At 36.3% G+C, this 13,215-nt stretch overlaps 1 protein-coding gene across 1 annotated transcript; it reads right to left on the bottom strand.

The window, feature by feature from the left end:
* Positions 1 to 4,787: 4,787 nt before the first annotated feature.
* LOC126661742 (ankyrin repeat-containing protein ITN1-like) lies at positions 4,788 to 9,152 on the bottom strand. The gene is made up of 5 exons (XM_050355611.2): positions 8,832 to 9,152; positions 8,296 to 8,678; positions 7,773 to 7,965; positions 6,313 to 6,722; positions 4,788 to 5,815 (listed from the first exon to the last, which is right to left on the bottom strand). The coding sequence occupies exons 1-5, from the start codon at positions 8,851 to 8,853 to the stop codon at positions 4,988 to 4,990; spliced, it is 1,836 nt and encodes a 611-aa protein (XP_050211568.1). The 5' UTR covers positions 8,854 to 9,152; the 3' UTR covers positions 4,788 to 4,987.
* Positions 9,153 to 13,215: the final 4,063 nt, after the last annotated feature.

Genomic DNA, 13,215 nt, shown 5'->3' with positions numbered 1-13,215 from the left:
TGGCAGTCTCAGGCTCTAACACTCCTCCTTGAGATTGGCATTGGACACACCAAGCTTGGTCTTCAGAAAATCAATTCTCCTCCTTGGCAAAGGCTTTGTTAAGATATCTGCGAGTTGCATTTCAGATAAACAATGCAGCAACTTTACTTGTTGATTCTTCTCCGCTTCCCTGATTGCATGAAACTTCACTCCAATGTGTTTAGTTCTGCCATGCTGAACTGGATTTTCAGCAATGGCTATTGCAGATTTATTATCACAATGGATAATAGTTGGCTCCTTTTGATCCAGACCAAGATCAATCAGCAACTTTCTCAACCAAATTGCATGGTTGGCTGCAGCTGCAACTAAAATATACTCTGCCTCTGCCGTTGACTGAGCTACAACTTCTTGCTTCTTTGAGTTCCAGCAGATTGCACCCGAACCAATTGAAAACACATAACCAGAAGTGCTTTTCATATCGTCAACACTTCCTGCCCAATCGCTATCTGCATAGCCAATTAACTCAGCTTTTCCAGTTTTCAAGTACCATATACCATCGCTGGTTGTTCCCTTGAGATACTTCAACACTCGTTTTGCAACTCCAACATGAACATTGCTTGGAGAATTCATGAATCTTGAAAGAAGGCTAGCAGGAAACATCAAATCTGGCCTTGTAGCTGTCAAATAAAGCAAGCTACCTACAATACTTCTGAAAATTGTTGGATTTTCAAGTTTCTCACCATCATTCTTGGATAGCTTTTCATTTTGAGCAAGAGGTGCAGCAACCTCTTTACAAGCTTCAAGTTTAAAATTTTTCAGAATATCAATTGTATACTTCCTTTGTGAAATGAAAATCCCATAAGAGCATTGAAGAATTTCCATCCCTAGAAAGTAATTCATAAGACCCAAATCTGACATTTCAAAGATTTGCTTCATTTCCTTCTTGAATTCACCCATTAGCTTATCATCACTTCCGGTCACAAGTAGATCATCCACATACAATGAAACAATCAGCTTCACTTCTTCATTAACTTGCTTCAGATAGAGTGTAGCCTCATTATCACTCCTCTTGAACCCTTGTTGGATCAGATGTGAGTCAATTTTGGAATACCAAGCTCTTGGTGCCTGTTTCAAGCCATAGAGTGCTTTTTTCAGCTTGTAAACCTTCCCTTCCTTATTTGGAACTTCAAATCCTTCAGGTTGACACACATAAATCTCCTCCTGAAGTTCACCATTTAAAAAAGATGATTTTACATCAAGGTGAAAACATTCCAGCCATAATGAGCTGCAATCGCAAGAAGCAACTTGATTGTATCGTGTCTCGCAACCGGCGCAAAAGTATCTCCATAATCAACTCCAGCGACTTGGGCATAACCCTTAGCAACCAATCTGGCCTTATGCTTATGTACAGACCCGTCCGGATGAAATTTGGTTCTGAACACCCATTTGACACCGATGGCATGCTTGTTTTCCGGCAAATCTGCTAATTCCCATGTTTGATTTTTCTCTATCGCATCTATTTCAGCCTTCATCGCATCAACCCATTCAGAGAACTTTGAAGCTTCAAGATAATTGGTTGGTTCCGCAAATGCAAGGTTACACCTCTCGTATACATCTGCCAGTGACCTTGTTTTTACAATTGCTGAATCAGTAGTATTATGCACGTCAAAGACTTCTTCTTCATTCACTAACTGATTTTCATTGTTTGACATAGCTGGAAATGGAAACTCATCCTTTTGAACTTCATCTTTATCCCAATTCCAAAAGGAATTCTCATCAAAGTGAACATCTCTACTCAAAACAATTTTCTTTTCAGCCAAATCAAAAATTCTGTAGCCTTTAGACTCAGTTGAATAGCCAATAAATACACCCTTCTTCGATCTCTTATCAAGTTTGCTTCTTTTTATGGAGGGAACAAGATAATAACATATAGAACCAAAGATCCTCAAGTGTTGTACCGATGGTTTCACACTAGACCAGGCCTCTATAGGAGTCATTCCATCAACTGCTTTAGTAGCAAGTCTATTCAGCAAATATACTGAAGTAGCCACAGCCTCCGCCCAGAAAAACTTTAGCAATTTTTTCTCAAAGAGCAAGGATCTTGCCATCTCCATGATTGTCCTGTTCTTTCTCTCAGAGACGCCATTTTGCTGAGGTGAGTATGGAACTGTTAATTGATGAACAATTCCAGCTTGCGTACAAAATGAATTGAACTCGTGTGAGGTGTACTCGCCACCATTATCTGTCCTTAACACCTTCAAGACACAATCACTTTGAGTTTCCACAAGCTTCTTAAATTTTTTGAAGGTGTCAAACACATCTGATTTACTGCTAAGGAAGTAAACCCATGTCATTCTTGTCAGATCATCAATGAAAAGAGCAAAATACTTGCTACCCTTTAAAGAAGCTGTGTTCATTGGTCCACATATATCCGAGTGGACTAACTCAAGCTTTTGAGTTGCTCTACTTACACCTTTTCGAGAGAATGGTAGCCTATGAAGTTTTCCATATTCACAACTCTCACAATTACTTTCAATCACTGTTATTTCTGGAAAATCATTCACCATCTCACTACTAAATATGTGCCTCGATGTTTTGAAATTGAAATGGCCAAATCTCTTATGCCACTTAACACTTTCATCTTCTCTAGCACTAAGAGCATGTGTAGAGACCATATCAAGTTTTAAGTAAAAACTATTCTCTGACATTTTTACTTTCACAATTTCAAAACCACAAGCATTAATAATATGGCAGCAATCATCTTTAAAATAGACACCATAACCATTTCTAATCATTTGAGGTACACTAAGCAAATTTTGATCAAGTTCAGGTATGTAGAGAACTTCAGATATGGTTTTTGTACCTTGTTTTGTGTTGACGGAAATTGAACCTCTCCCTTTTGCTTGTACAACAGCTCCGTTTCCCAGCTTCACTCTTGCTTTAACCGATTTATCAAGACTGGTGAAAATAGTAACATCTGGTGTCATATGGCTCGTACAACCGCTATCGATAAGCCAAATCAGGTTATGGGATGATTTTACGGCTTCAGACGCCATAAAAAAATGCTCATCATTTTGTTGCTCCTCCTCAGTTACATTTGCTTGTTGCTGTGTTTGAGGCTGATTCTGATTCTTTTTAGTTCGACAAAACTTCTCAATATGGCCAAACTTTTTACAAAAATTACATTTAACACTTGGCTTGTCTTTGTACCAACAATCCTTCTCTTCGTGGTTTCTTTTTTTGCAATGTTTACAAGAAGCAAAGATATCTTTCTTTGACTGTGAACCAGCATCTTCTGAGGTTTGGCCTTTGTTGCCTTTGTTAAATTTCTTCCCATTCTTGCTCCATGATTTCTTTCCTTTTTGGACTGCCGAAAAAGCACCTTCAGTACTTTTATCAGTCCTCATGGAGACTCTCTGCTCTTGAGCCTGCAACTTGCTAGTCAACTCAGCTATGGTGAGTCTCTCCATATCGCACGACTCTTCTATGGCAGAGATTTTTGCTTCAAACTTTTGAGGGACACTAACCATGATCTTTTCTACAACCTTTTGATCTGTTAGTGTTTCACCATGTAGTCTTATTTGGTTAACCAAATCCATGAGCCTTGAAGAGTAATCCTTCACCAGCTCAGCATCTTTCATTTTCAGCAACTCAAACTCCCTTTTAAGAGTTAGAAGTTTCACAGCTTTAACTCTGTCTGTGCCTTCAAAGGTTTCCTTTAACTTGTCCCATACCACCTTAGGAGATTCCAGATTCATAATACTGGTAAATATGTGATCTGCCAAACCAGAGTGGATACAGGTCAAAGCCTTGTCCTTTTTCAGAAGTTCGTCTTCATGAGCTCTCAGCTGAGCTACAGTTGGATTTCCCCTCAAAGCTGGTGGATCTTCATCAGATTCAATCACCTTCCATAAGCCTTGAGATCTCAGGTAGATCTTCATCTTCACAGCCCAAATATGGTAATGAACTCCTGTAAATTGTGGAATAGCAGAAGTGGTAGAGTTGGATGCTGACATTTTCTCAAACCTCTCACTCTCTAAATCTGTTTGTGTTTCTCTCCCTCACGTGTTTGACACTCAATGAAACTCTCAACTAAACCTCACAGCCCGAAGGAATAAAGCTCCGATACCACTGTAAATGGTGATAAGCTAGAATGCGTTTGTTTTATCAAGGAACAAATTGTTCTTGATCAAGGAACAATGAGTTACTTCAAGAGAATTCCAGCAAACATAAAGCAATATCAACAAAAATTTTGAGGGTCAAGACACACACTTTCATTACTATTTCAAAAATATATATATAGAACTCTAAGAGATCATTACATAGAGATAACATAGACTGATTTGTTATCTTTTTTGTCTAGGCACATGGCTCTAGGCATATTAGCAAAAAGATAAGATTACATTGTCAAAAAGCAAAAGAAGATTTGTCCCCTCAAATTACATTTCATTAATACTTTAATAATTTTCATAATTCAGCCTCTAAGTTCCAGTGGCAATCTCAGGCTCTAACATAATTTTCAGTTTTTCCTTTTATCATTCGGGGAGAGGGGATTTTGTGCAACTTGTGAGGAGAATTTGATCACACAACGTAATTTTCATTTTGTATAAGAATATAAGCAGGGGCGGAACCAGGGAAAAGGCTTCCGCCCCGCAAACTTTTCTTCTAACAAAAATACTCTTCAACTTTTTTATTTTTCAAAAAAATAGTTATTTTTATATATTTCGTCCCCTCAAAAAAACATTGTATGATTTTGTACCCTCATTTCACAAAAGCTAGTTCCGCCCTGAATAAAAGGGGAGAAAATGTATACTCCAATAGTAATATATTCATCTTCAGCAATCCAAAAGGCCAAAATGTTCATTTACTTCAAGTTCAATCTTCTGTTAGCATTGCTACTTCTCCTCAGACATACAAAAGAATAAATAAATGGTATGAACAGCAAATGATCTTACGTACAATGCAAAAATCTTCTGTAATCTCCCATTTCTTGCTAGACAATTAACCATCAAATGGCATAAATTGTGTTAACTTCCGACTCAGTTTCCGTAACATACCACGAACTATTTCCTGCACTTTTATTATATTTCTGTCGCTTTCTCACTCTGCGTTTCCTTCTCGACTTCATTACATAATAAGTCATAGCACTAAGAACTCCGGCCATCGTAACTCCGCCAATAACCGTAACGAGAATAGCAGCCCATTGGTAATGCCTCCCGACGACTATATATGACGATGAAATAAACGCCACCGAAGTGCATACGGATGCCAACCACATTAACTTATTGATCACCTCTATCACGCGCCTTTCTGCTTTCGTTTCTCCCCTGACGATTGTGATTTGTACTACCACAACAGCCAGTGATGTGAACAGAGCGATAGCGTTAAAGATAAAGAATATTTTAAATGCTGTAGTTTTCGCCATCACAGCCGTTCCATTGCTATCATCACCACCAGGAACTGTGAAAATAGCAGCAAATGCAACTGTTGCAAACAATACGGCAACAACTGTTATTGAGTTGGTGGCATTGTTAATTCCTTCCCTGTGAAGCCTACGGATCTCTTTAGCAATCCCGTTAACGTTTCTGTTTGTTTTCCTGGTCTGCTCGAGCTGGATGTGGACATCATTTTTAATCTGTGTTACAGTATTTCGGAGCTCATCTCGTGGCTGGTTAAGATCATTTGCTTTGACTGCGCCATAACGAGCCAAGCATTGCCTTATTTCAAAGACCTCTTCAGAAAATGAGAGCGCCTCAGCTATATCAAGAGCTGTTTTATGGTCCCGTGTTAGCGCATTTACGTTGGTGTCACGAAGACGCAACAGTTCATTCACTATCTGCAACACAGAAGAGGCATTTCATTATCAATGTTGCATTGTAGATATAAGAAGAAACAACAATCGAACAGATTATATCAATCACAAGATAGCACTCTGAATATCTTTTTAATCCCAAATCAATCCTCATGAAAGTTATATACAAAGTTAAAATCATCATCAACTTTAATCTGGATTAAGGTCATTTTTGGCCAAGTCAATAAGGTTTATTATGATATTGCCATAAAGGTAAGACTTAAGTTGATGACTCTGCATTATAAGACAATTTAAAATATACGCTTCTTCAATTCAACTTCGAAATGAACTTATTAATGTTTTCGGGGCAGACTGGCTTTTAGAAAACACTTAGATTGTGTTAGCATATATGACCTCAAAAGATTTATTGAGAGAAATAAAATAAATATAGCAAGTCAGAATCTCCATATAACCTGTCAAGGGAAGCATTATAATGAACTTAGTCAACTTTATATTAAATGGATCAACAACTGAAATCATACCTCTGCCCGTTTCTTTCTAGTGGCGACGTGCAATGCTGTATTGCCAAACTTATCAGGTAGCATGACAATAGCGGCATCTGCCTGAAGAAGCAGCTTCACCACTTCGCAGCTCACCCCTTTGACGGCCATATGCAACGCAGTCTGCCCTTTCTTATCAGTCCTACGAGCCAATTGCGGATCTTTGTTGAGCAATGACTTCACAATCTCAACATGCCCTTGACGAGCTGCTAGATGTAATGCATTTTTTCCATTAGATCTAGATATCTCTAGCAAACTAGAATCTTTTGAAAGCAATTCCTCAACTACTGCAGTATGCCCCCTCGTAGCAGCAGACATGAGAGGAGTTGCATTTGATTGACCAACCGTTTTGCTCAGCAAGGGTTCGTGCTCTAATAGAATCTGCACGATGGCTGCATAAATGTAGTTACTAAACTGCAATAGACCAAAAGCCACTTTCTTTTTGCAATGAATTTACTTATGCTCCAAAAAGGAAAACAGGCATTCAACAAGCCAAACAGCAAGATTAGTAGATACTCAGTGGACATATCGAACTTCTACAGGGATTTCACAGAATCAATTCTAAAAGAGATTTGTTGGCAAGTCTCTAACAATTACTGACACTGCTCATTACAAACCATTAGAATTTCTATATGACCTGTGTTCCATAATTAAATTCATGTTCATTTCAGAAATGTCACAAGTCATAGCATTTTGAAAACCGAACAGATACATGAGCGCGCGCACAAAAGAAAGGCACTAATCTTCTTTGATTAGTTGGTAACAGTTTTGATCCCTGTCCAAAAACTGAACACCAGAAACTAAAATCACTAATTTCAATATTAGCTAGATAGCCAAATTTTCACATAACGAGATAGATAGAACTTTTCTCCATTGCAACATCTTAAAAGGGGCGTTCATACATTCTAAGACATCATTGATTTTATTGTTTGCTATATTCTTTGAGTGTGTAAGAAACTAGCAGATTGATTTTTCTATACCTCTTTCATAAACTTTTCATATGAAGTCGGCAGCCAGTAAGGTTTATGTACATATTAAACACAAAAGCAAGAAAAGTAAACACAATTCTAATGTTGATACTAGTCAAAGAATGTAGCCATGTTACTTAATTTACAAACCAATTAAACAAATTACTCCTTATACTGATTTGTACAGCAGTACACTTGAATGTGTTCCGCAACAAAAACAAATTCCGGACCATTTCTATAGCATTTGAAATGTAAATTGAATGTAAAACCACATTAAAGGTTTACAAAGTTAAGTTTCACTTCCAATAGAGACTGTTGAATTACTTAAAAACAGGTCTGCAAGGAGTTGGAACAGAACTTCCTAGATGAGAACACATGTGCATACTTAATCTAGAGTTTAGACAAAGACTTTGAGCTAATTATTGTAATAAACAATAACAACCATGGAAAGGAGAAGTTATTAAATATTATCACCTTGATGACCTTGACTAGCAGCCACATGCAAAGAATCCAATCCAGACCGGTTCTTTAACGACAGGGCTTCCTTACTCGTATGCTGCAACAGCTCCTTCACAACCTCCAAGTGCCCTTTCTCAGCCGCTGAAAACAATGCCGTTTCTCCCAATTCGTTCATCTCATTCACTACTGCATACTTTATCTCAGCCACCTTATACATATCAAAAGACACCCATTGAAAAATTAGTCAGAACAACCCTTTCATCTCTAAATTAACTGCAAAAACTATACATGTTCTTTTTGTAGAGAACTCATTCTCCCGAACCGAAATTCCGGATGTGGACCGCCCACAAAACTAGACTATAATGGCCTGCAGTCAAATCCCAACCACTTCATTCCTTTTAAAATGGTGTTGCCAGGATTTGAATCCCGCGACCATATAGTGCTCAACGGAGACTTAGACCACTAGACCAAACCGGTGCGGACAGTAAGAACATGTTTTAGTAACTCATTACAATGAATATTACTGTAAGCAACTCACCTCAGCATCAAAATCAGCACCACTCAACGTCCCGGTCATTTGTGCATCAATCTCAGCAAGAATTTGCTTGACAGCACCCAAATCCCCACGCTGAGCAGCCAGGTGCAGCTCAGTGTCATGAAATCTTCCAGTAACTTGCTTGACATACTTTTTTTTGTCAAAGCGCTTACCAGAATTGGAGACAAGAGACTTACTAGAACTGGAAACAAGAAGAGCCTTGCCGGAGTTGGAGAGAACAAGAGTGCCAGCTCTCGGCGTTGACATCGGCGACGATCTTCCCGGAGAAGGATACGAAGACGATGCTTCAGAGAGAAAATAAAGAAAATTTGGACTTGACCGACATGAATTTTCCATGCCCCTCTCTTGATCTCTCTCCATTCCTCCTTTAAAACATAACAATCACACGTTAAAACAAGACGGGGTTGTTTCATTTTCGCCATGCAGACGACGTATTTAATTTTCTCAGAAACCAAACACAAGATAGAAAATATTAAGATTGTTGCATGCAAAAAAAGGTGACGGAGAGGAATTATTACCTTCTTCGAATCCAGACCCCATGTTAGATGTTATGATATGTGGCTATCAAATCATTATAACGAGGGAATTTGTGATGTATGTGAAGAGATTAATATTGACAAATATGGAGAATATAATAATGGTTACGTTTCATTACATGGGAATGTGGGTGAAGAAAAAAGAGAGGTTAGGTGGAGAAGGAGGAAGAGGAAGGAGCGGGTGAAATTTCCGAGGAGGGAAAATGGAGAGTCGGAGTCAGAGGCGTTTGATTTTGCCGAAAAATTGGGTTTGTCATTTTCAAGCCGCCGGGCCTACGGTGGGGCCAGAGTTGTGCAATTGGATCCCCTCTACAATTTTCTTCTTTTATTTATTTATTTTAGTGGAAATTACACTATTTAGTATTTACTAAAAAAAACTAAAATAATTATAAAAATATATGTCAATTTTTTTCATTTATAAAAATTCTAGCTAATTTAAAAATATTTATAAAAATATTAAAAATAAAAAATAATTACAAATATACGGTGTATGTTGTTGGTATAATGCTAGTATACTAATTGATGGATTCCAGCATCTTGACAGCGTTAATCCTGCAAAACAGTGTAAATGGCTAATCGGACGGTTTGTCTGATTAACTCTCCGATGCTTAAATCAGTTTAGGCTTAAGGGAGAATATTTGTATTTATTGTAAGTTGGCTGTTTAGGCATACCTCAGACTCCTTATAAAGTAGTAGCGAGAGAATACCTTGTAAAATCTAAATAGGAAAGAGATTCATATTTGACATGTAAATCTATAGGAATGTGTTTCCTGTTCTTCTAAAAGATTGGTCTTCTAAAATCTCATTTATTCTCGGTATCAAATCATATTTACATTCTTCGACGAGTCTCAAGATCGACTCGGTGGACGAATCTCGTTGGACTCGGTTCATAATATTTTGGTTTCCATCATTAGCCCCCCGCGCAAGTAAGCTAATGTATAGGTATTTATGCCTTATTTAATTTTTAGCTTTTTCTTGTTGATTTCAGTTTCGCCTTGGCGATTCCTCTTTTTTTGGCGAGACTCTTGACGAATTTCTTTAATTTATTTTGATATCTTATCTCCAGGTATTTCGTTGTTCATGTTTTTGATTGTTTTGTGTTTTTGAAATTTCTTCAATTTTCTTCTCATTTCCAATCAATTTTATCGATCCATCGGCCTTTTGAATTTTTATTTGTTTATTCTTTTTCATTTTGAAAGTTTTGTTTTCTTCTTTAAACAGATATGATTCCTTCAACCTCCTCCACAAATACACTGATCTCATAGGGTATTAATGCCCGTTTTTTAGATCAAGTCATTCAATTTATCTAGTCGATTTTTCTTGATTTTAATTTTTTTTGGACGGAATGCCTTCCTTTTTAAGATTTGTTCCTTTAATTTGGGCGAGTTGCTTGTGATTCGTTGATTTGGGCTTGTAGCCTTATTTCTTTTGATTTGAGTGAGTCTTCTTATTTTGGCACTTGGCTTTATTTTTACCCGAATCATTTTAGACTCGGTCTTCTGTTTTGAGATCTTTCGCATTTCTTTTGATTGGCGTTTTGCCTTTCTTTCGCATTTCTCTTATTTTTCGGCGTTTCTCTTTCTTTCGCATTCCTCTATGGCGTTTCGTCTTTCGCTTTATTTTACTTTATTTAGTTAATTCGCCTTTCGCTTTATTTTACTTCGAGTTGATTTTGATATTTGATATTTCGCCTTTAGAGTTAATCTAAACTCTATTTTTGGCGTTTTGCTTTTCTTTTTAGAGTAAATCTATACTCTGATTTTTGGGCGTTTCGCCTTTATTTTAGAGTAAATCTATACTCTGGTTTTTTGGGCATTTCGCCTCTATTTTAGAGTAAATCTATACTCTGTTTTTTCTGCTTTGCTGCGTTATATGAATTAAAGATAGTTCGCACCATTTGGTATGACAATTGTCTATATTTGACAATGAGCGATTGGCACCGTCGGGTATGACAAAAAGTCTATACTTGACGACGGGCGGTTGACACCATCGAATATGACATAAGTCTATACTTGATGATGGGCTATTTGACTTCTACTTCATTCTTCATAGTTTTCCTCTTGGGGTTTTCTTCAGAATTCGGACGGACATATCTCTTCTTTCCCTCTTGGGGTTTTCTTTCTATCTCTTCTTTCCCTCTTGGGGTTTTCTTCAGGATTCGGCCGGACCTATCTCTTCTTTCCCTCTTGGGGTTTTCCTTTGGGTGAGTCTTCTTTGGATGAGTCATATTTGTCAAGTTTTATTTTCTTTTTTTTTCTTTTCTTGATCGTATTCTTCGTGGAATTTGTATCTCTTCCTTCAAGTTTCCCCACAAATACACCTATCTCAAAGGGTATTTATGCCTGTTTTTTAGATCATGTCTTCGTTTTGCGCCTTTTGGGTCGTTTTCGTTCTTCCTTTTGTTGCGTTGATAGGGGTGAGCACTTCAGTTTCACGTCGTCCATGTCGAGTTCTTCAGTTTTGATGTTCTTTAGTGTCTTGACTATATTTTCTACCATAACTTCTTCCGCTATATATGTGGTTTTGTTCCGATGTGCAAATTCAGAGGATTCGCCTTTGTCTTCCTAATTTTTCTTTTTGGATTGACTCTATGGGGCTCTTTTTACGTTTGCTCTTTTCTGTCTTTTGCTTTTTTTGTTTTTCTCTTCTTGAATTTGGTCCGCTCATGGTTTCATTTTAGTTTTCACCGCTTCGGACGATATCTTTGTGATTGTCGCTTGCTTCGTTGTTTTTAGGGTATTACATCCTTCTTCTTTATTTTTCCAGTGGTGTTTCCTCTATTGATTTCTAGTTTTTTCTTCTCTTCCTGTAGGTTTTTCGCTTCTCTTACTTTCTTAATTAGGTCTTGTTTGTCTTTATTTTTCCTGGCGGAGGTTTCTTAACTCTGCAATTTTTGCTATTTTTTCTCCACTTTCGCTCCTGATTGGAACTCCCTCTTCATCAATATGTTTGTTTCGCCTTCGGTTTGTCTTTCGAACCATCTCTACTTTTCGCCTCTTGATCCATTTCGTTCTTTATTTTTTGTTGGGCGTTGTTCGCCTAGTTTTCTGATATTTAGGACATCTCATCTCTTCTTTCAGTATATTTTCTAGCATTTCTTCTTTTATTTTCTTCATCTTCTATGTCTGTATTTTATAAATTTTGACTGGTCCAATAATGGACTTCACGATATAATATAAATTTATCATATAGAGTTGTGTTCAAGATAGTAAGCGATCTTAATAATTATGTAGGATATGGTCCATTCTCACATTATAAATTTTTATTAAACGATTTTTTTTATTTATAAAGATATTGTATATTCAAGTAGTAAATCTATTACTTGATAAAGGAAACTAATGATTCCATATGTTACATTTGATTATTTTCTTCTTAACTAATTAGTCTTTTTTAGTCATGCAATATATTCTTTTTATATGATTTCCTAATTAGCAAAGATCTTATATATATAGATATGTGTACTCATCTGTTTAACTAAAATATTGTCAAGTTATTCATATATATATATATATATATATATATTTCCTAAAAAAGAAAAGATCTCATATAGTTATATGTGTGCTTAGTTAAAGCATTGTAAATTTATTCATATATAAATATTTCCTAATAAATAAAAATCTATATATTTGTGCTCGCGTGCTTAATTTAAAAGCATTGTCAATTTACTCATATACCTTCCCTAATAAGTAAAGATCTCAAATATTACATTAAGACAAAATATATATTTTAATAGATCTTATATTGTAATTTCGATTAATGCAAAAATAATTGTCAATTATAAGATATCAATTTAGAAGAAATCATGCGAGATGGGCAACATGCTGAAATCATGACACGAGCAATTAATTTCACATGTAATAAAATATTTAATGAGTTTGAGAACTTATCGTGATTTAGCTCCCGTTGATAATAAGATAATATTTCTGATTCTTCAATTCCGGATGCGATTTTGGTGATGCCAGATGATCCTCCGTCGGAATGTAGTATTTGTTTGTTGAAGTTTTTTTTCTGAACTCTCTAAATTTATCAAAAATTGATTTCTTTATAATTTTTATCACGGTATTTCTATCACGATCCAATTTCATGAATCGTGACCGGCGCCAGTGTAGTCAAAGGCGAAAGCGCACTCAAAGCGACGTGTCTTTATAACGCTTTAAGCGCAAAGCGCTAAAAAAGCGCTCGCTTTAATGAATAAAAGCGCAATATATTTAAACCATAAAATTATAAATATAATAGTAAGTTATTATATTTTATTTGATAATTCAACTGATTTATATGATTTTTATTTTCTATTTAATAATTTAATAGTTTAAATTTTATTTTTTGGACTTAAATATACTTTTAGTTTATAATTAAAAGACTAAAT

This window comes from Mercurialis annua, linkage group LG1-X, assembly GCF_937616625.2.
Source record: "Mercurialis annua linkage group LG1-X, ddMerAnnu1.2, whole genome shotgun sequence".
NCBI lineage: Eukaryota > Viridiplantae > Streptophyta > Magnoliopsida > Malpighiales > Euphorbiaceae > Mercurialis > Mercurialis annua.
The sequence above is the reverse complement of the archived record's forward strand: the minus strand, read 5'-3'. Positions and strand labels throughout refer to the sequence as shown.

Excerpts from the sequence above, each read along its gene's own strand:
- LOC126661742 (XM_050355611.2), bottom strand. The coding sequence starts at position 8,853 with ATGGGGTCTGGATTCGAAGAAG. Across the intron at positions 7,966-8,295 it reads GTGCTGATTTTGATGCTGAG|GTGGCTGAGATAAAGTATGC; the intron begins GTGAGTTGCTTA and ends GATATGTATAAG. Across the intron at positions 6,723-7,772 it reads TGCTAGTCAAGGTCATCAAG|CCATCGTGCAGATTCTATTA; the intron begins GTGATAATATTT and ends ACATTTATGCAG.